The sequence below is a fragment of the Branchiostoma lanceolatum genome, chromosome 7 (assembly GCF_035083965.1).
Source record: "Branchiostoma lanceolatum isolate klBraLanc5 chromosome 7, klBraLanc5.hap2, whole genome shotgun sequence".
NCBI classification, from domain to species: Eukaryota; Metazoa; Chordata; class Leptocardii; order Amphioxiformes; family Branchiostomatidae; genus Branchiostoma; species Branchiostoma lanceolatum.
Window position 1 is genome coordinate 5,205,319 of NC_089728.1, and position 23,653 is coordinate 5,228,971.

General features: G+C 40.3%; 1 protein-coding gene across 14 annotated transcripts in view; it reads right to left on the minus strand.

The window, feature by feature from the left end:
* LOC136438795 (protein CBFA2T1-like) overlaps positions 1-23,653 on the minus strand; it is a 190,677-nt gene that overhangs the window by 24,453 nt on the left and 142,571 nt on the right. For 11 of the 14 annotated variants that reach the window (XM_066433750.1, XM_066433742.1, XM_066433748.1 and 8 more), the window contains one exon: positions 4,459-4,593. In XM_066433750.1, the coding sequence (XP_066289847.1) occupies positions 4,459-4,576 (118 nt within the window). In that variant the 5' untranslated portion in view covers positions 4,577-4,593. Of the gene's footprint in view, positions 1-4,458; positions 4,594-6,439; positions 6,527-15,739; positions 16,056-23,653 lie in introns of those variants that run through there. The other 3 variants (XM_066433745.1, XM_066433747.1, XM_066433740.1) reach the window with 3 other exon arrangements.

Consider the following 23,653-nt stretch of genomic DNA (forward strand, 5'->3'; position numbering starts at 1 on the left):
AGGTGCTACAGTTGATATAGATGATACATCCTCCTTTAAATTTAAGAAGCATACAAAAATCTTATATTTTCTGTTAGACTTACTTCATATTACTTTATCCCCCATTTTTATATGTTATACACCAATGTTCTGACACCCCTATGTTCCAACACCCCTAACATACATTGTAAGGGTGTCCGAGTGTAGGGGTATCGGAATATAAAGGGGCATTGGAACATAGGGGTGTCAAAACACAGGGTCCCTTGCTTTATCATTTGCAAGATGGAAGGTTCACTTCTAATGAGTGTCCGTTTTCAGCAAAGGTACTTAGGTAAGTTAGGATATGAATAACGTCCAAATACACACTGCTTTAGTATAGTGCATAAAACTGCGTATGGTCCTTGCCTGTCTGTATGGCGCATGTTTCTGTCAGCTCTGGTCTCCCAGACAGACCCCAGCAGGTGGATAGTCGCAACACTGCCAGACTTGAAGGCACCAGGCAGCTGTCATGGCCCATCAACCCAAGTCCTTCCATTCCCATGCCCCCAGATTCCACCCTGGACCAGTAGTCAACAGTTTCACAGGTTTGTTGTTGGCTGCCGCAACTTTAGAAGTCTTGGTTTTTATCTGTGCAATTACTGTTGTTGGGCCAAGTTATATTATTGTCTAAGATATAATGCATGCATCTGGCCCTATCCTATAATAGGGGTAGGACACTGGCATCCACTAAAATACAACAAAAATGGAGCAACTGAGTTGCCTGCTGTAAACTTTCACTTTTTGGGCTATCAAGTCTATGTCATTTCTTCCATTGAAAAACGAAAAACACAAACTTGGTCTACAAATTTTAAAAAACTAATAGTCAGCTTTTTTATCCTGAAGATTTTGCCACATTATCATCATCATGACATTTTGTATGACTGTTCCTAACCCATTTACTCATTCATCCAAACCTGCCTGCCTGCCTCCCTCCCTCTGAATCCAGGACTTTGCTCTTTAGCATCTCTAATCACCACACTGGGAATGCCAGTGATTGGCTGTTCTTAATTTGTTTTCTTCTTTGAATAAAGTTAATCGTGACGGCACTACAGAAAGTGGAGGTGTTTTGTTAGTCTTCTCTACAACACCAAGTCACACATGTCAGCACCAGGTTTAGGGACCTACAAGAATAACATTTCCTGACAATGACAAGCCTACAGTTGGTGACAACCGTGCCACTCGTGGGCCATGTTGCAGTGGCAGCAGCTTCACAGAAATTCAACAAGCAAACAACTTGTTTTGACACTCAAGTCTGTGCTGATGACAGCTGAGCTTTTCAAGGCCACCAACAGATGTTACCTTTAACCATGACAAAGGACACCTTAACAAGTCTTACATTGTACAAGATACCTGTCCCCAACAGGTGTATTCAACAAGCCACACTTGACTGCTAATGTCGTGACACAATTACATTGTGACATACATGTAACAGCAAAGTTGCATGCTAGGAAGTTGATATATACAGTAGTTCATATCCAACTAAATGTCTATAAAAACGGTATCCCTGTCAGAGGCCAAAAGTAGTAACGGTATAAAGTACAAGATACAAGTACAAAATACAAGCATGCTAAGATAATTGAAAATTTCCTGGGATCTTTGATCTCTAACTTAGGGATAGAAAAAAAGGTAGACTAGTCTGAGGAAAGGACCAAGTGTGACAGGTGACATCGACAGACAGGTGCGGACATACCTAACCGGAGGTGCATGGCAGGAATGAAGTTATGTGACCATTAAATCCATGGCTGACAAGCTAAGTATACTTGGAATGTAAGGTTTTCAGCTTGATGCTTGAATTTCTTCACAACAGCTAGAAATTACCGACGACTGTCAAGTACCACCTGTAAATCTGTATCACAGTAACATTATGACTAAAAGTATGCTTAATTTTGTGATAACCACCACATTTTTATATCTTAAAGCTTGGTTATAGTATCTACATAAAAGATATTCTGTGTGCTGCTGGGGCCTCTATAACTTGATTTGTTAATTTCTAAAAACATGTGCTTCTCTGGAAACAGATGATGATTTTGAAGAAAACAAAGCCTGAGAACCAGGTTTATGCCTTGGTGCACTCAGTCCTATGGAGTGTATAACATTATACTTCATATTGAAGTTTTCCTCCCTGCCCTCTGATTTTATGATATTCCCTCGCTATATTTTCACCTTGAGTACCAGTGAATCACAACAGATGTTTGTCTTTTGTCGTTGTTGTTATAGAAAGTACAGTAAGTTATGAAAGAGTACTAGACTGGTCTCAACAACATGCAAAGTGTCAGCCTACGGAGGAAAGTAGCCAATCGATAGAGTTGCAGGAACACATGCCTCCCATTCCTGCGGACAGGAACAGGTGCAGAGTGACACAAACCTTGGATAATTTCCCAGGAATTCAAAACATGGAGTTTGAACTTCCTGTTTGTCGGCAAACATGATACTATTATGGACTCCTTGACCCAAATCTGCAACCTTTTAAAAAATAAGACTTTGTTTTTACCATTTTCTAGAGTTCTATTGAACAACATGTACAAAGTTCAAGTCACAATACTTTATGGTATACAGAGCTCAAAATGATCTCTATACAACAAGTATGAGAAAATATATCAAAGCACAGAAATACTTCTCTGAATCTCATATATACTAAATAAATACAGATGTCATATCCTACATGATGTGTTGTATGTTTGTAATATATACAAACTTCAGAGGAATGACCTGTGCAGGTTATTGCAACAGACAACTAGCCTGTTTATCTAGACTTCCCAGGGTTCCTTCAGATGTCTACGCCCTTCAATGAACCTGACCTTGAGTACATCCCAACTCCAAGTTCAACTGTGAAATGGCAAACCTAGTATACACTTCGTTGTCTATCTTTTCTGCCACTTTCACCACACATAAACACCGCCAAAACCAAGGTCACACCACCACCACCATTGCCGTCATCACCACAGGTGGCTTGGCTCATCGTACTTCAGAAAGATTTGTGCTGCGGAGGGGTGAATTTAGAGGCTATGAAATTAGAAGGTAAAAGACCTTTCAAGGGCTGAGGAATTAGTTGGTTCCTGAGAACACTGACAGACGAGTCACATCTTGACATGTTAAGTCTTGTGACTTGGAACAACCAGTGAAGATGCTTCCTCTGTTACACACTCACTCACTCACTCACTCATTGTGGAGCTTTAGAACAACTTCTTCCAGCGGAATGCTATTATCCTTGAAGTATGCAGAGCAAGTCTGCTACACAACTTTACATAGAGATAAGAACGGTTGCCTACAGACGACATGCCCCCCTCCCCCTTGGGCAAACAGAACTGGAATCTGCTGACATCTGAAGGAGGGCCTGCATGGGGGGGTCCCGACAACGCTCTACGCTAAATTCGGAGGGCCGGCTACGTAATACGCTAAATTCAGAAAGCCTTCCTACGCTCTACGCTAAACTCAGAAAGCCCCCCTACGCTCTACGCTAAATTATGGAGTGGTCGGCAACGCTCTACGAAAAATTAAAACGGCCGATTACGCTCTACGTAAAAGGGGCATGCAGGCCCTCCTGAAGGCCAATCCACAGAACAACTTCAGCAGACTGGCAAAAATATTCAACTGCTTGCTTGAACTTTTTACAAGACTTCTTGGAACAAGCCTGAACATTTTACAAGACCTTTTAGAACTTGCCTGAACATTTTACAAGATGTTTTAGAACTTGCTTGAACATTTTACAAGACATCTTGATACTTTTCACAGAATTACATGAGTTCTAAAGGTGTATTTGCGGGTTTGTATTGGTCGACATACATGTAGTTAGTTTAGCGGGAGTACTAAAAGACAGTTGACTCAGATATAGAATAATCACTTTTCCTCCATAAAACTTTAACCATATGAAACTTGACCAATCATAAGAAACTTGCCCGCTGCTTTACAGACGGGAATGTTGCTAACCTCTAGAGAACATATGTGTACTATTTCACCATCAAAATGAATCCACCAATAACTGAAAAGACAATTAATGTCAAGACTCATGGCAAATTATGTAACGTAATACTAGTAGACAAACTTTTAGACTTTTTTTAGAATTGTTGGCAGTTGTCTAATATTACTTGAATATGTATACGGTAGATACAATTTATATCAATTATTATCTCATTGAGTGTGTAGAGCCCAACATACTGCCTTTGGAACAATTTTTTAAATCCAATTAATCTATTGCCATTCATTTAATGGTTCTGAAATAGAATCCTAAATCTTCCATCTTATTTTTAACCCTTTTAAGGATGAGATAAAACTTAAACGAGTCTTAAGAAAACACCAGAGGCAGTCTTGGATTAGACTGGACAGGTTCTGAGAGGGTCCAGTTCTATAAGGACAGCGATCGCGAGGGATCAGACAAGACCACCATCACTCTAACTTAGCCTGAATCTCTGCAGACAACACGGAGCGCTGACAGACACTCACCAGTCGCGGACGTACCGGGGACTGCCCGCATCCCCTGCGGCTGGGCGTTCGACAGCGGCATCGCTCCCGGAGACGTACTCGTCTGTGACTTGCTGTTCGAGTCGGGAGAGTCAGGCATGCTGGGCTCTGATTGGCCTAGAGAACAACAACAGAAAAACACAACTTTGTTAGTACGGCATCATAAGCATCGTTCTGGACAAAACAAGAAATACCTTTTCAGCATGAGCATGAGCAAGAAATCTAAACCTTATGTCACAGCTTTTTTGTTGTTGTAAAAATTTTGTACAAGATGCAAACTAGAATGTCCTTTTATGTCTTTGATCTTGAGACAGCGTGTATATTGGATCTGATGGCTCACTTTACGGACAATGTGATCCCCAAGATTTGCCTTATCTCAAATGCGTGTGCTGTAATGGTGTTAGAGCTCCACCTTGTAAATATCTATATATACAGAGATACAAGTGAAGTAGTGTCCAACCAGTAACCTGACCAAGGAAATACCAGAGATAGCATCCAGCCAAACATCTGGAAGGCATAAGCAGGAAGGGAGGGGGTAAAATATACTAGCAGTCAAGGTTCTAAAAATGCCAAGACATAATTAAGAGCAGGACTAGTGATGGTTCATAGTACCAGAATTGCATAATTTAGAACTTGTCCTGTGGAAAAACTATTATACACTTCAGATTACTGTAGCAAGAAAGTTTGATAATTCTAAACCATTCCGCTCATTATTATTCCGTAATATCTTATAATGGCCACTTTTATGTTTACATGTTGTTTTTATCAGCTACACTATTTTTGTGACTTCCTCAGCACAGATATTCATTTCATATGTTGGTTTCTGGTCTTCTGTCATTCTTATCTTTGGCCAGATACGATTTTGATAAAAGGCAAAAAGCAATTAACGCCCAAAAGCTGCTACCATGGGCAATAATTACTGCATTGACACTTCCAGCTATGATGATGATGACTTCCAACTACTTGATAATGCAAGTTTTGCTCTGACTGCCAATGTCTACACCTCCTGAGTACATTTTCCACATCTTTGATCCAGGAGACCTCCATGCGGCACAAGGAAAGCTGGGACAACATTTGACCTTCAAAACACAAAGTAGTGAAGTTGTTCCATCTACCAGTCCGACCTAGGCGGACTTCGCTGTCATGCCATCTGGAAATACACTTGACAGTGGAGCTGACTTTTGTACAGAGGTGAGCCAAAAACACGAACAACACAGGAAATGTCGACATCCCAACAGCTCAGGAGAGGCTCTGTTAGAATCACTATCACTCCAGACAGGACGTTTTAGAGCAAGGAGGAGGCAGAGAAATCAACGATTCACACAGAAAACAGGTCTGTTCTTGGGTGGATGCTACCACAGAAGGACCATAACTGATTGACGGAAGGCTGTCAACAACATACATACACATATGGAATCAATGTGCGTTCATGGCAGCTTCTGTCAACAAAACTGCTGTTTTCAAAAGCACAAACTTGTCAGCAAAACTACAACTAATACACATGCTCTGGACCAACATCATATCACTCCAATCTCAGCTTCTTTCTATCATACACCATATGATTCATCACAACACAATACAAAGCATTTATTCTACAATCAGTCTATCAATTTTTGATGACTGATATAATAACAAAGATATCACTGATTATAAAAAATATTGATTAATCGAGTATGATTATTGTCAACCTATATACTCAGCAAAATAACTCTGACAGAAGGAACTATAATCTTCCTAAACAAACATGTCTGTGTTCCATCTTGCAAGGATGGACAACTCGAGTCTTCCCTCCCCAAGAACTTTTCATCTAAAACTCTTACTATACTACTTATACAACGCTACTCTAAAGATACTACAGCACATTAGAGCACACCATAGCAACTATTCAAGCAAAGCTACGAAGATTCAAAGACATTATAAAGAGAAAGAGAACAGTTTGGGAAAGAAGAAGGAAAATACAGACTTTCTTCCGCCATCTGGTAACAATCTGGGGGTATGATCACGCCCTGGCTGGAAGCTCTGCACAACTGAGGAAGTTTGAAGGGGACACTGGAGTTTTGTTGAATGGGAGAAATCGGAGCCCAGGGCCCAAGGGTAGAGCCACATTCCTCCCCAGAACAACTTCCATGTGTGGAGGGGTGAAGACAGGGCCAGGTATCCTTGGGGAGAGAACTTGAAACTTTCAAGGAGCAGCGCCACAGATTGGCTACAGTGGCCAGGAGAAGATGGGCCAGAAGACTTGACAAGATGCATATGTGTCTTCTGATGATCAAGTAGTCTGTCTTATCTTAATGATGCTAAGTAGGCTTTAGGATGCCAGCTGACAAGGACATTTACCTGAAGGAAGGGCGAATAACTGATAACTGAGATGATATATTTGATAACTAACTTCTGTCATTTTTATGTCCATTCTTAAATGATTCTATTTTTTCATAAAGGAAACTATTCTGTACACAGTACAGAGACTGATATTGATATGAAAGTAGCTTACTATTGTGACTCTTAATTGAATACAGGGAATCATGGATATACCAATACATACTGTATCTTATAAAGTAATCCATTCATTGCAACAGCATAGATAAATTCTTTTAAAAAAGATGGCAAAATAAGCAACAAACTTTCTCCACATCCTCAAATCCTCAAGATGTATGACTTGTGGTTAATTAGCGAGCAATGACTTAATTTCTAAGTGTGCAGTATCTTTTTAAACCCCTTGCTCAGCCTCAAAGTCCCAAGAGACACCCAAAAAGTTTTGGCAACTTGGGTTGGCTTTAGAATCTCTGATGCAACTTCAAAGAGGAAGTGGTTGACAAGCTAAAATTTTCCCTCCACAGTTCATGTATCTTCTTCTTTCAATTGAGGTACAGTCAGTAGCCACCTTCAACATGCTGAAGATTTTGCTTCTTTTCCTGAGTTTCCTCCATTTGAACTCATATCACTGTGTCTTGAGTGGTATGATGGTCTGCACACTCTGCTGCTGCGCCACACATCTGGTTCAAATTCTACCCTGTTCTGAGCAGGACTGGAAAAGTGTCGCATCTTCCTATCAGATGGGCAGGTAATGCGCCGGCGGCCCAGTGTATGAGGAAACTTATGGAGTGAAACCTTTGCACGTAAAAGAACCCAACACACTTATCAAGAAGAGTAGGGATGACCAGCTATGCTTGGCTTGGCTGAAAGTGTGAGCTAGCTAATAAAGATGCAGCCCAGGGTCGCCCACTTTATCTTAACCTTCATCATCATGATGGTATAAAACTTTGCATCCTCATCATGAGACTCCTTGTACCCCTTTCTACAAGGTGAATGGTTTGTCCCTATAGAACTTTACCTACATTGTTGGACCAGCCCACCAGGTGGGAACCATGTGTTCCAGGGGGTGGTGGATAAGCACAGGGAGCCAGACCCAACTAGAACATGTGCGGAGGGCTGGCTGGAGCCTGCCACAATCTCAGGGTGTTTGCATTAGCCCCAGAGCTGACTAGATCCAGATTCCCAGAATTCCGACTGCCCACTCAACTTCTTCAGTAGGATTTATATGGCTCTCTTTAGGAATTCCTGCGGAATCTAATAAAAATCAACAGACCTACTCTTACAAAGGGAGACATTGTAATTGTACTAATCCTTGGGTTATTCTTGTTTTACTTACTAAACTTCTGTGTAAAGAACAATAATAAGGTTAATATCATGTTTTACACAAGTTCTTTGGCTTGTCTTAATCACTGTACCAAGGAGGTTAAAACTAACCTCCTTGACTGTACCAACTGCAGAGAATAGAAGAAACATTTTTGCTGAATCGAAATGAAGAGAACTCTTGGAAATTCTTGGAAGGTCATTAGACATCTTTCTGTTGTTCAATTTGTTGTGCTCTATAGGAGACCATACAGTCTTAAAATCAGTTAATTAGGTTTCTTTGTCTGAAGTTACGATCTTTGAAATCAAAATCATTGTGACGGAGAAACTGAACAGACTATGGTAGCTAGGTTACAACCTGATGTCACAGTAAGGATAATCATAGAAGTATGTCTCAGCTGGGAGCACCTTGTACCAGTTTGTGTCATAGGAATGACTGTTTCCTCAAATCCAGGCCAGATGGATAAAACGACTAGAGTACATCCTGTCTGGACATGGATCAGTCAGTGTGACAGACATTTGATCATCCAGGACAAGGAAAACATGAATTAATTGGGCATGCAAAAACATCCTTGACCTAGGGGTTTATAAAGGGGAGCAAAAATGTACAAATGAACTGCAACTCAAGTTTTCACAAAAAGTAAGATGCAACAGTGGTAGATACCTTGGCGCCTCGTACTGTCTGAGGTTTCACTGCCTTACCTTTTACTATGGTATGAATCTGTACAATGTCTCAACATTTTTCTGATTCCATTCTTTAATATCAAACCCCTGCAGAGAGATACACAAAGACACTAAAAGCGGCATACTCTGTCTCGCACGGCAAACCTTTGTTATCTCCAGACTAAAAATATACTTCTTTCTCCGTCCCCCATAGACGAAGTTCTGTGCTATAAAGACTGGCGCGCCTATGGTCTTCACCCCTCTATTGTTAGGAAAGTGGTAGGGTCCCCCAGGTCAGCTCAGGTCGTGTCCCTTTCTACCTGTGTCCAATGGATGCGTCATGCTGGGACAAGGGCGACAATGGTAAGTATGCAGGCAGCTGCCTGCATGGCCACACTAACCTTTGGGCTTAGCCTAGGAAAAAAGATTACAAAAGCCTGCTTAAAATTTCATGAATGGTATTTTATTTTTTACACAGAACTTCAGAAGACTTTTAAAAAAAAAAGTCCATTATGATTATCAAACGTCCAATACAACTGGGCTTTCCAAAACATATCTGTAGTGGGTACAGCAATTTGTCCTATGCAATATATGATATTGCTATTATATGAGTAAGTACTGTACATTACAGTGATGGTTGGCCTATTTTACAGGCTGTCTCCAGGTGGGGGTGGGGGGTAGCGTGTTAGTACGACACCTGTTCTGACACTGCCCAGATGGTTACAACTACTGGACATCTGAAGACACAAAACACTGCTGCTTTCTTAAACAAAAAACCCAACCTAAAGAAACTTCTTTTGCAAGGAAATTTTCCTTTAATAAGTTCTTAAAGATCTCTACAAAATTCTCAAAAAGAAAAATGTTGGACTCGAAATAGCCTCAAAACAAAGCTTTCTTGTATCTGTTTTTATCCACTATTGTATTGATACAGGTCTGAGTGGATGTTCATCTATCATAGGCAACACATGAACAGACCAAAGCTTTATCATCATGGTCTATCGTATGTTTTTTATATCATAGAGAATAGAAAGATGCAGTAGATATCAGAGTTTTATCAGTGGTAGACAGATTGGAATGACAAAAGCTACACATGACCCAGGCCATCTGCCTTCTATGATCTACTAAACTTTTGCCAATCCCCTTATGCACGATTAATAATACATGTTATTATACCGCAGCTTTTATCAGATGTGAATCCTCCCAAAGTCCCCTTGGAGTTTGTCACAACATGTGATGACAGCGGTATATAGTGTCTTTTGTTCAAAGCATTAGCTATGATAGCCTATGCATAGTATGTTGCATACAGATGTGAACATGTTGGAGATGGGGAAGATATTCTACCTACGGTAAATTATGGGAGCGTGCCATGCAGGGCTGTCTCCAGGACCCGTCCCTCCGTCCCAGTACAGAAAATTGCAACAAAAATTTCACCCCTTCCATCCCATGAAACTGATAAAATGTATTTTCGCAAACTTACAAGATGACAGATTTAACAACAAAAACTACCAACATGGACTCCCAAACAACAAATGAGAGGGACGGAAAAATATCTAAAGCTGGAGACTGCCCTGGTGCCATGTGAAGATAGGGTCGTTAATCTTCGCATAAAACAAGTGACAACGTACGTCCTATCACGAGATATCATCAATTACACTGTGCCCAGGTGTGCTGACTGTCCTTGCGAGGTCCAGGTGTCCACTCAACATGTGAATTATTCATATTATCATATTCCACGATGACCCACTATATCCTGTCCTTTCTTCCCTTCTCATGAAAAAGTAAGTACAGTATAAAAACACAGGTGGCAAAATTACGACTGCAATTCAATCAAAGAGACAAATCATTTTATAGAAAATTTATGTTCCTGGCAGATCAAAGCTGGGAAACAGATTGCAACAATTCCATACAAAATTTGACAAGAAGTATACATCAACAAGGAGTACAAACTCTAATAATTTTCGAGGTCCCGTCAAGACCTACTCACACACCAAATAACAAGACATTCCATTCGGGCCTTCTCAAACTATTGTGTTCACACACACACACGAACGCTACTAAAAACATAACCTTCTGCCAAAGGTAATTACAATGATTAACATGTACAGCAGTTGAGTACCATGCCTAGTAATTTACTTATTCTTTACACATACGCTCTTGTAGTTGATCTGAAATGGAACAGGTGAATGTTTGACTTTTATCCTAGTCATGAACTTGAGTCTGCAAACCTTGTTTTGTTCCTAAGTCATTGCCACAATGGGACGTCCCGTCTGTTATTTGTCAGGCCTGGCAGGTGAAACCCTAGCATGCTATGTTACCAATTAAGGTAAGTGGCCAGGTGTGCCATTGTTGTTCTAGTGGCAGGTTCATGATTACACGAACCATTAATCTCCTGATCTCAGGCTCCCTACGGTGGAGTCAGACAGTTTCGCTTTCAGCTGCCAGGAAATTTGGACTTTCTGGAGGGCTTCTGACAAAAAAACATAGGAAAATAGTTGAAACGAGTAGAAGGCGTTATATAAGCAATTGTGCGTTTTGCCTTATACTCGATACATACATGTGAATAAATAAAAGTAGTTGAAGCCAGTTTAGTCTAGTTCATCCTCTGTGAGGTGACACCATTGTCTAAACAAGTCCCTGTTGAGCATAACAGCACAGTTCATCGTCTTGTCGACTCACATCCAAATAGTTGATTATTGCATAAAATTTTAAAAAAGTCTATTTTCTTTCCTATGTATGTTCATCTCTATCTAGTTTCTAACTGACAGACTACACCGTGTATCATTCAGCAAACTGGCCAAGCCGACTAAGTTGATTGGATTAGAGGGACACTCTGGCAAAGATCAGGCTGATTTCAGCCAATTGAGTGGCATGAAAGAAACAGGAGTTGACCTTGTTAGTTCTGCTCAGTGGACCGCTTGGTCCATAGTTAACAGATTGGAAACTGCATGGTCATATTTAACCTCCTAAATAGATCAATATGGCTGTCCTTAGACATGCTAATTACCTCGTAAAACATCGAAACCCCACTCTTTCTGTTTCCAAAAATTAAAAGCATGCAGCTTAGAATTCTTTACACTTTTAAAAAAAATCAGATCACTAGAGTAGAGTTAACGCAATATGGGGAGACCTGTGAAGAAATGCCAATGATACATTTGATAAGAATTTTTTGGTATATCTCAAAAGGTTCTTGTTTAGTTTGTACTTCTCGACATGTCTCTGAACTTCAGCGGAAGCCGTCGTCTTGGAAAGCGCTGCTAATATTCATGACCTGAAAGCTTGCCAGACACTCGGCAGACAATCCCAGCAATTTAATCGCACGTTCTTCCGGTATTCACAATAAGCTGGCACCCATTCTACAGTCTCAGTTTCTGTTGTCTGAAGCAAAGTGCTGCCTTTTTGGGCAGTGTCTGCTCCGACCCTGACAGGTGGTGGTTTGTAGGGGTAACAGACCAGAAAGGCCAGACTACTCTACCAGGTAATACATACATGGATGCTCTTTAGCATCGGCAACTCATTCAAGACAACAGACTTAGAATAAGAGAAATACAGGATGGGAAGTGTGCTTTTGTTTCAGAATACAATCATTTGCCACTTGATAAATGATAAAATAAATTGTATGTGCAGTTGGGATGAAAACGTAGCAAATAGGAAAGAGAAAGGATGAAAGAGACTCAGCATCTACAGTAGCCTTGGATACAAAGCTATTTAGGCTAATGAAAACCATCATAGCTTTCCAACAGTATTTGTTTCTTCCTATTGTTTGTAAATTCAGATAAACGGTTGACCACCTCCTAGAAAAAGGGTACCAATATAATAGTACAGTAGTAGCAATGTTGCAAAAACAGAAATGAGCCGGATCCCTACATCTACTTGGACTCTACATCTCCCTAAATATTGTCCAGTAGCATGCAAATGCCCTGTGACAGGATCTCGTTAATTAGAGGTCTTCATCAGTGATGTCTATTCATTAGCCCCCTTTCACCAGAAGGCCCTACCACCTGAGGCTCCCTGCCCTAGGGACCTGCTGATACAAGCCACATGTCTGTCACCAACACTAGGGGACAGATTGGCTTCCTTGTTGCTCATTTCAAGAACAATAAGGGAGCTAACGGCGGTACGAACAATAAAATCCTTTAAGAAATTGAACATGTGTGAAAGATGACATGCATTTTGCATACTGTATGGTAAAAACATCATTTTCATCTACATTTTCTTCTGTTTGGGCTGATGATTCAAAGCAGAGAAAAAGTACATTCACCTTGAATATTCACCTTAATACTGTAAAAGGGGAAATGTTTGTGCCTTTGTGGGGATTTCCTTTCTTGTAAGGGAGAAAATGGAGTGTTCGCGTAAGTTTTAAGTTCAGAGTTGAAACTGCCCTAAGGGCTATACTGAGAAAGAGGAAATGTTGATGTTGGATAGGTCACCTGGAAAACCTCCAACATAAAACCACAGTGAACATTTCCCCTTTTACAGTACAAATGTATTTACAGATTTGTCTTGCTGAAACAGTCTTTAGTAAGGAATTCACAATTCCCTGGGTACAGACTCCTGGGACAAGAAAAGGAAGTCTTTAGACTACCATTGACTGGACATCCCACCAAAAACACAGCCTGAACACCCTCCCAGCACAGGCTGCCATATATCTCACACAGACAGAAGGAAAACAGATTGTTGTCAAAGCTGTGGTTCTAAGCATGGCATCTATGATTTCACGGTGAAAGTGCCCAGTGAAAGTAGGGGACTCCCAACACCAGCTGCCTGTGATGTGATGAAGGCAGTCGGACATTGTTGTCCCTCAGGTTCAGGACAAAACACCTGGCACAGGGAGATGCCGGCTGTTGTTTGATAATGAGGAGAAGAAATACTGACCTAAAAATGTCACAAAAAATAGGATGAAACTAGCAACCTATTCAGCGCATTTTCGCCGTCTATTATAACAGAGTACATGTAACAATACTGGTAGTCCAGGAAAAATTAGTCATCATCAACTGAGGTGAGGGCTTCACTACGGCTTGCATTTTACTTATTATGAACTCCTAGACTACTGTCTGTTTGAATGGTCATCCAAATTATGAAATGATCGATGTACACTGAGATCTTTTTTTTTTCAACGGTTTATGTAATGATTCGTTGTGTAACGTTGTGATTAACACAGCAGGAGTAAGGGATGTCCAGGTGAGTTACTGGCCGCCTTTCACCAAGGGCTGTCTCCAGTTTTCTGGCCCATTCATTGTTTCGGAGCCCCTTTCGTTAATTTCTCTTTTTTCAGGCTGTCATTTTAAGCTTATTAAAATACCTTTTCATCAATTTCACATCATGGACTGGAGTTCAGATTTTGGGGACGGACGGGGTGAAATTTTGGGCCGTCCGACCAGCAAATTTCGTTCCCGGGGCGGAGGGATGGGTCCTGGAGACAGCCCTGCTTTCACCACACCTGAGTTTTACACACAGAGTTTAACCACTCATAACCTAACGTTACACCCACTGCTAATCCCTTTCTAAATGTTGTCGTTTGTTCTTCACAAAATCGGACAACTGTTACACGCTCCCAGTTGTCACGATATTGATTTCTCTACGATTTAATGTTATGGTGTAAAATGTGGAGAGGATTTGCGCGAAATGCTATCGGTTGTTTTTTAAGCCCCACTAATGCACCGACCACCTGAGTCCAGAAACCACTTATGTCCTTGTTCACGCCACGGTCTCAAAGTACCTGACTTCATACAAGGATTTTAGAGTTGTCAATACCTCTATTAGTCTATAGAGCAGGGACAATGCTACCAAACATTTATGTCGAAGCAAAAAGGGCTATTGGCATTGTTGTGCATTTATAAGAACAAACTACTCGACTGAGAATTGCTGGATTAACAACTGGTGTTGGGAAATCCAAAGTAAATGAAATGACGTTCAGTAATAATGAAATAGAACAATTAACTGTCCTCTGCAGCTACTATATTCCCAAACCAGACATTCAATATCCATTAGATCATGAACCACTTGATCAGCGGACCAGCTGGGTTCCAGGAATAGAATAAATACTGCCACATGTAGTCATCAAGACATGCAAGCTCACATCTGGAAGGAGATCAGTTTTTTCCATGAATCAAGACTTTTGTAAAGACTCTTCTTTGTGAAAGAAATATCTTACACGACAGGGGTCCATTTTTAGATGTTGGATTTGGTTTTGGATCAAACGAAATACAATATTTATACAGAGGTAAGAAACCCATACATTGAGGAGCAAAATGATACCAATATTATAAATTGAGTAGAAAAGATGATAACATTCATTAATCACTGCTACAATCACAAAGAAACCAAAACCATATCTCTGCCAATCAGGCTTGGGGAGGGGTGACCGTAAGCCTCACATTCAAATGCCAATGACACAGAAACTCTACAAATCCTTATATATACTAATATAGACCAAGGACATTATATCCTTGTATAGACCATTTGGGAGAACCAAGGACATTATACTTGGACACTGCTCAGAGAATGCAGAGAAACACCATGTGTGTACAGTCACACAGGAAGTACTGCAGATGCCAAGAGAAAGTCTTACAATTCTTTGGGAGATGCTGAGATACCAGTAGATAAACAGAACAGATGTGCAAACAATGATTAAACTTTTGCCCTGTACGTGACCGTATGATAACACATTCTATGCATAGGAACAAGGAAAAAAATATCTAAGTGTTCAACAACAAAGAACGAAACAGTGACTTACAATTTACAGCTATAACAAAGAATACCATTCCTGGTTATTACATTTTGAAGGAAACATAACACAAAGGGATGAATTGGTTTTTGATGGACATTTCACAGTACGTTTACTGCAATCTTTGCAAACAAATAAAACCACCCAAATTACATTCACCTATTAAGCGACATTTATATCCTGCTGCAAATACAAATCTAAGGTTATTTAGTACGGGCACACAAAGCCCTGAGTCTGGCCCACCTGTTTCCAGCGACAAGGCTCCCATACACGGCTTCCAGTGCAGTGCTGCTAACCAGCAACACTGTCTCTCTCTTCCCAAGTAGTCTACGCAGTCCACAAATTTCACTGGAGATCCAAATATTGTCTGCCCTCTCACTGCACAACTCTGAATTGTAGTGATGTCACCGAAGAGATTTTGAGCAACAAGAACTCACAGACTGTTGTTTTGGATCTTGGAATGGTTGAACACATGGACAGATGCAGCACTGTACCAACCTAACCCTCTGGCTGCCACTGCCTTTGTAAAACATGCAGTTTACTCAATGGACACCAGATGAATTAAAGTGGAAGGTACCACCACAGGGAATTTAATGGGGGAGACAGGATCTACCACTTATCACGGGGGTACCGAAGTTACTAAGAGTAGACACAATAAAATCAATCTACAGTTCAAACACCCAAGTTTCATGTTTTACTTTCATTTAAGAAAAATTGAATGAACTAAAAATTTTGCTATTTCTTATAAATATCTCTGTGTGTTTTTTAAATGGTATGTCCCATGGAAGGGGAAGCCATACATAGGCAATTGACAGGAGAAGACCAGTGGGCTAGCTCATGAATGCACCTCCTCTCCATAACAAAACATGCTTCTCCAACCCTGCCCTAAAACACAATAGGTCACCCACAACTCTACATAGTTCACTAACAAAGGGACCGAGACAATGCCAGAGGACATATATCATGCACCAGCAGCTGCTGGGTTGGAAAGATGACCAACTTTAGGTTGTTACATCTATATTAAATTAGTCCAACTATCAGGGGAATATCAGCTGTTGAGATTAACATCATGAAAAATTAAAAAATCAGCCATCTTGATATCTAACATCAGTTGATAATTATGACAATGTACAAATGATAATCATGAGAAGAGTTGTTTGACTTTCAATTGTGATATTCATCCACCAATTGGCTATAAATGTTTTAACCTCCTTTATGGTTTGATGCATTTCTTACTTTACATATTCACCTCAGAATAATTACACAGCTATAGTATATATTGCTTGAAAAATTGTACTTCTATAAAGTATCAAGAACTCAAAAAGGTTATTTCATAGAACCAAGGAGGTTTAAAATTAACCTCCTTGATAAAACTGAAACGGTTATTTATTTTTCCTGTTGCTATCAGTCGAAGCAGGTTCCGTTATTTTGGAGTAAAATGCGCTCATGACTAAGTAATCAGGAGCTGAGACAGACACAAGGCGGACCGCTATGCCCCCGGGGCCTCCAGCTGCAACCTGTCGGCATTCTCTGTTGTCAGACTAATAACAGGCAGGTGTGATAGGTGTGCTGTCTGAAACTGACGTGCACGGTTGTCTCTGTAATCCTTGTGGACTACCCCGTATCTTTAACTTTTTTTACTCTATTGTCTTGGATAATAACATAACAGTACTACAGCTTTCATATACTAGTACTACATGTAGTATTCAACACACCACCATGAAAAAGGAGAACAATAAAGAGAAGGTACTAGTACAACTGTAACCTTCATCAATGTGTTAACGTTTATCTTTTTATATGGACTGTATTTCTGTGATATCTGAATATCTGTTTCTGACAGGAGTGTTATATAATGCCCTTAGGTAGTCTGGAAACACATTGTCTAATAACATTTTCAGTGCTGTTTGTTTGTCTGACTGTTTGTGTTCATATCAGCATGACTCAAGAAGCTTTGGATGGATCCTTATGATATTATTTGGTACAGACGAACACACAACATCCTGGCGGCTTTCTACGGTACTGCAGAGGAACCTTCGGTTTTGATATCTCGTCTTCCGGTTAAACTCTACTTTGCATAATCTCATATTTGGCTAAACATTCTAATGCTTACACATGTACTGTACAGTAATATTCAGTTATCTGGAACAAGTGTCAGAGGGTAAGGCTGGGACTCAGCTGGTTGATGAATGACTGTGGTGTCAGTGTAGGGGTGCTACTGCATTACACACATGTGCTGCAGATTAGCTGAACAGAAGGGACAATAAAACTGGGCAGGTACACTCCAGGAACTGCACCTCCTGAACAGCTCAATGCCTGGGCAGGGCTTAATTGCACTGTATACAGCAAGTAGAAGGAAGTCTGATGACTGCAACACTTAGTATCTAAGGTTTTTCTAGCAATACAACACTAAAAGACTGAGAGGGTCTTCATGGGCTGGGCTTGCGCTGCATCAAGGACATTATACATACTACACTTTTACTCTTGTATTTGGTAGGTTAGCCTTATGAAACTCTAGTTATGTACTAGTAGATGCAATACTTTGTGTAACTTCAAGGAGGTTTAATCTAGATTAAAACTCCTTGGTACCTTGTACAATTGTTGTGTGATGAAGTTATTGTATATTCTCCTTGGATGTATATAGGAAGTCGAGGAAATTTTGATGACTGTAATACTTAATATCTAAGGTTTTCCAACAATACAGCACTAAAGCAAAGAAAGGACCATCGGTCGTTAGAAAGTGGACAGGATTTGCACATGTTCAGATTAGTAGCCTTTGTCCAGGGTCAAGTCCCCGGGCTACTAGGACAAATAGAGATACAATAGTGGTCAGTTATGGCAATTCATACATCTGATTAACATCCAGATCACCACTCTTTAAAAAAATTAATGATCAATACAATACTACATACTTGCCTCTATCATATGTAAAAGTATTCTTGAAAAATGTGTGTGATTGTAATATTTCCGTACTATCTTAATGTTTTAGTCTTTAGATTCTTCTGTGAATGGTGTAAGAGGGAACTAGTACAGCAGAAGTGACCTCACGTGATTCTACTTCTTCCTGTCTCCTACCAAGAGAGGGTACAACAGATGGCAAAGAAAACAGAGGAGAAAGTGTCTGAAAAGGGACTTTCTTCCTTTGTTTGCCCCCGTACCAACTGTTATGTATATCAGTGGCTCCTATGGGGGACGACGAGGTGCGACAGCAAGCTGGGATAAGTGCATGTTAGAACACTGCAACCCATGGCTTCCCAAATGCTCCTGCTTCCAAACTCCGATCTCTCTTCTCACGACGTGACAAACAGATGTTTTCAGCTTGGTAAACCCTGAATAAGGCCGGGTGGTTTCATGTACTGTTCTCGGTACTGTAGCATGCGTGCCGCACTGTGCGCAGCCCTTAGGAGGTGTAGGGAGCCACTGGGATAAACACAGGTTGGAGCCGTCAAACACCTGGCCTGCAAAATTGGCCAGCACCTCCCAGTTCCCCCCAGCTCCAACAGATGTTTCGTGGTTAGGCTATCCCTACCAAAACACAGCTGTTGGGAAGACACACCTATCCACTGTTGCCATGGCTACAGCAAAGGTGTGGCGACCACACCCATCACCTATTCTACCTGGTACACCAGGTGAGAATGGGGATAGAGGGAAGGTGTGAAAACCTGTGCAGACAGGAGGGCAGATGTGGGAAGTAGAGAATGGGTGATTAGAGGTGTTAATGCCCAGTGTCTGCCTGCAGCATGTGGCTTGTATGAGGTAACCTATAATTTGGTCCAGAACTTGCTATTATCACAGTTGAAATACATTTGCATACAAGAAGTCAGCTCACGGATTTTCCCTGCCTAGATATTTTCACTGCTATAACTTGATGACTTGAAGGTACTAGTACTGTATTTATGGAAAATCTAATTTATAATTAATCTTTTAATTCCAAATTCATTTCCAATTTGTTAACATCTTTTCTAAGTATACATTTAAGCAATGAATGAAATACATTACTAAAAGCAATGAAGTTTTATCAATTTGATAGAACCTCCTTGCTAAAACATTAGTATTCTGTCTTCAAAGTTTAAAGTCGACTTCTTTCTCCAATTGGCTATCCAAACAAGACCACAAAATACTGTTCAAAACAGTCACTGTCATTTTGTCCTTGCAACAAGTACAAAAGAAAGATACAATACAGATCTTTCAATCCTACTAGATAAATTATATATAAAACTGGCATTTCTTTCTTCTTTCTGGAACATGATCCATATTGTTTCAGGAAAGAATGCTGCCCACTTGTTATAAACAAAACATCGGCTACTGTAAAAACTGCAGAAACCAGAGAAACAAACAGATAAACAGTACATATACCCTGCAGCAACGATGACCTCTTTGGGTGCACTATAAATTTTCCATTCAACAGCAGAGGTGCAGACAACAACTACATTGGGGGATTGCACAAATCCAGCAACTGTTAATCCCTAGAGATCATATCTCTACATTACAGGCACGATATAGCAAAGTATCATGAATGCATGATACAGAAAACTACTGTTATTAATATGTAATATTATTAAAGATAACAATACTAACGATACTATCGGTTTCAATGCTTTCAAAAAGTTAAATACACTGGTTTCTATTTTTAGTCTTTGAATCGGCTGAAACTGTAAATACTATTGATAACAATAAAAATTGTACTACTGGTTTCGATGCTTTAAAATGCAAGATAGTGGTTGCTATTTCTAGTCTTTAAATCAACTGAAACTTTTATGACATAATACTATTGATAACAATAAAAACAGAACTACTGGTTACTATGCTTTGAAAATGCAAGATAGTGTTTTCTATTTTTAGCTGTTAAAATCGGCTGAAGGTGTCCGAGTTGCCTCGGGAGATACTTTACTGTTGCTGATTTGATCTCTGAGAGTGGCTGTACATTAATAGCTACCACAGTGGGCCATATGATCCCTCATTATGCGCTGATTTAATCATACTGATCACACCTGGGCTGTGGTGAAGGCCTGGAGGGCAGAAAATCATGTGGTCTGGAGCTCAGCACGTCTTCGCTTCATTTTCTTGTTACCCAAAAGTGTGTAATGAGAATGGACATTGGCGACCAGACCCCCCAGGAAGTTACGTTGGTATACAACCGCGGGCTATACACCTGTTGGTTTTACAGAGATTTGCACATCGTATCGTCGTAGATATGGGTTCACTCAATCAGGCGCTTTATCTGATTTTCATTCTTAGTCCATTTTTTCTGTACTTTTCAAATACAGTAGCTGTTTACCACATACGGCATTCCATTTTCTCTACACGATCGCACTATCTAAGAGCAATCTGTTATAAAGTATTTTTGTCTTTGTGTTGTGTCATTCATTAGACTTTTGCTTATCAAAATTGTCCTGATTTGTTGAAAAAAAAGCTTATTCATAAAAGTATCTATATGTCTCTTCCTGGTCTCCGTGTATGTTGATCATTCCGCGATCCGGGTTTTTGACCCCTTCAACGCAAACTTAAAACCACTGGTGTTTCCATTATGGTAGTCAGTATGTGACTGTAGCGCTATCGCAAACTTAAATTTTAGTTAAAACTACTGCGAACACTCCATTTTCTCCTTACCGCGAAATTAAATCACTGCGATCTTATAAGGCATTTACGGTATTTATCAAGTATCAATGATGTAAAAGTTACCATCACAACTCATAAACACATTAAGAAACTTTCCAAACCCACCTGTGGGCTGGTCTAGTATTACAGCTCATTTCTCAGAAAGGTTAGGTGATCTGTATGGATTACACTGTTAGTTTCTATATCCTCCCATGTTTACACCATCAGGAAAAGCAGGATGAACTCCAAGCTACAGATTAGAACGAGTCTGGTTGCCCGCGGGTAAGTCTTCACTTCCCCCAGCAACATCATCACTTTTGTCCTATCCAAAGAAACTATGCTGCGAAAAGGTGAAATCCGTGACATTTCGCTTACAGCCACCAGCAATCCTTGTTTTAGCTCAAAAGAGCATGGCAGGGGTGGTGTTAAGCCTTGTTACAATAATTACCGACTTTTCCACCTGCCAGGGTGTTACTAGGCTGATGGGATATACACCAGGGGATTATTTAGTATCCCTATGGTGAAATTTGCCTGAGGGCACAACAACACTTCCACTTTCCTGGTAGCCACCATATTATAACAGGTACACGCACCTGTGGCCCTTCTCAAACAACAATGGGCACTGCTCCAAGAACATGGTGGAAATATTACAGTCACTGTTTTAAAATGTTTGGAAACTAAACTTCTAAGTTCCTTTTCTTTGTTTTGAAAAATCAAATCTTTTTACCTTCTTAAAAGGGAAAAACTCAGAATTTTGTATTTAAATTCATTTCAGGTAAACTTTGCATGTATTTGAATACAAAACCCTGAAATCTTTTGGGAAAGGCACTTTCCATGCAAGTGAAAATGAGTACCTAGCTTTGGTTAGGAACGTCCCTCGGACAGGGCGCTAAATGGAGGTCCAGTGTTTCAGGAGAGCCACACCTCAAACACTTTTCGAAAATAGTAGGAACCCGTCCTGCCATGAGTGCATCAAATAAATCTGTCCAGATATGCAGCTTATACTATTCAGTACAAACACCTGTCATGTAAGTCACAGTTATGCCATGAGGCAGTTTTTAGGGTATGCAATACAATACAAATTGAACATAAACTCAGATCCAACCTGTGTCTGGTGGTTTTTCAGTCACATAACTTGGCAGTAGCTCAATATTTCATTGTTAACACCCTGTATGACCACCTGTAAGGTCATTCTGTGACCTCTTAACAACATGTAATTAAACTTGGCCATCTGTGAAATTAGACACCACCTGTGCAAGTCACAAGGAAGAACACTGCATTGAGGAACTGAAAATCCACATGTAGAAGATCAATATCCATCCAAACTATTTCCATATGAATCTTAAACCTTTTCACCCCGGCAACATCTTTTGAAGTCCAGGTCAGATGCCAAAGACATCCTTCAAGAAAGACAAAAAATAGTGATGCCACCTATCAATTTTCCCAAGAACTGCAGGAAACCGATGCTAACTGGTGATACGAGTTCCCTTCAGGCAGACCAACGTTTCCATCCTACACCAGCATAACAACTGCACCAAATCTCTCAAAAGCTCTTGACACTTAACCCTGTTTGCTGGCGAGAAGGAAGTTCTTATGCAGTCTTAAAGGATACACCTCCTACCTGGTACTATGAATTAAATACCCCCACAGTGAGTGAGTGAGTGATTCCCATAGGAGGGGCCTGCACCAAGGGAGGTCCAGACAACGCTTTACACTGAATCTAGAAGACCCCCTACGTATTACACTAAAATCAAGGAAGACAATTATGTCAAATTCGGTCGCCTTGCTACGAATTACGTGAATAAGACGTCTTTCCCTACGATTTACAGGAAGTAAAAATAGGCTGCCTATACCTTATGGAAAAGAGCATGCGGACCCTCCCATATATGGTAAGTGTTAGAGAACAGGTGGTGGCTCCTGGGACAATCACATCTATAGGGGCTAAAGGTCATTGTCGAAATTCACTCATTTACTACATAAAAACCCTCTCAGGTAGAAAATTGGGCCTATATTGCACCTGTCCGTGGAGAAGGTGTGACAAGGGATCGACCACACCTGTTTTTCTTTTTACAAGTATCCTACACTGTACATTTGGCATTGAAGATGAACATTACAAGTTGCTGATGTTTGCAATTTGAAATCATGAATGATTAGAAAACATTTTTTATTACCAACTGAACGGAAGATGATCATGACAATAATATTTTTCTTGTGATGAATATCTTTGATAGAACACCAGGACAGATGATAAGATATCACCATGCTATAAAGAAATATCCCTTAGAAATACAGAATCAATGGAAAAACATACTTCATAAAGCACTTCTCTATCGATATAAAAGCCCTATTCTTCTAGCTCTCTCAGGTTTTGTACAGAACTTCAACTGGCGGCTACAGTTAGTCTATAGTCTACACATTTGTTCCACTTAGAGGAACGCAAAGTCTATCCAAGTGGAAAATTGGTAGCCATTTTTTGTTGGCACTTTTACACATTCCCTTATCAAGACGCAGCTAGATAAAAACATTCGGGAATCACTGCAGTCAGGCCTTGACCGTCAAGTA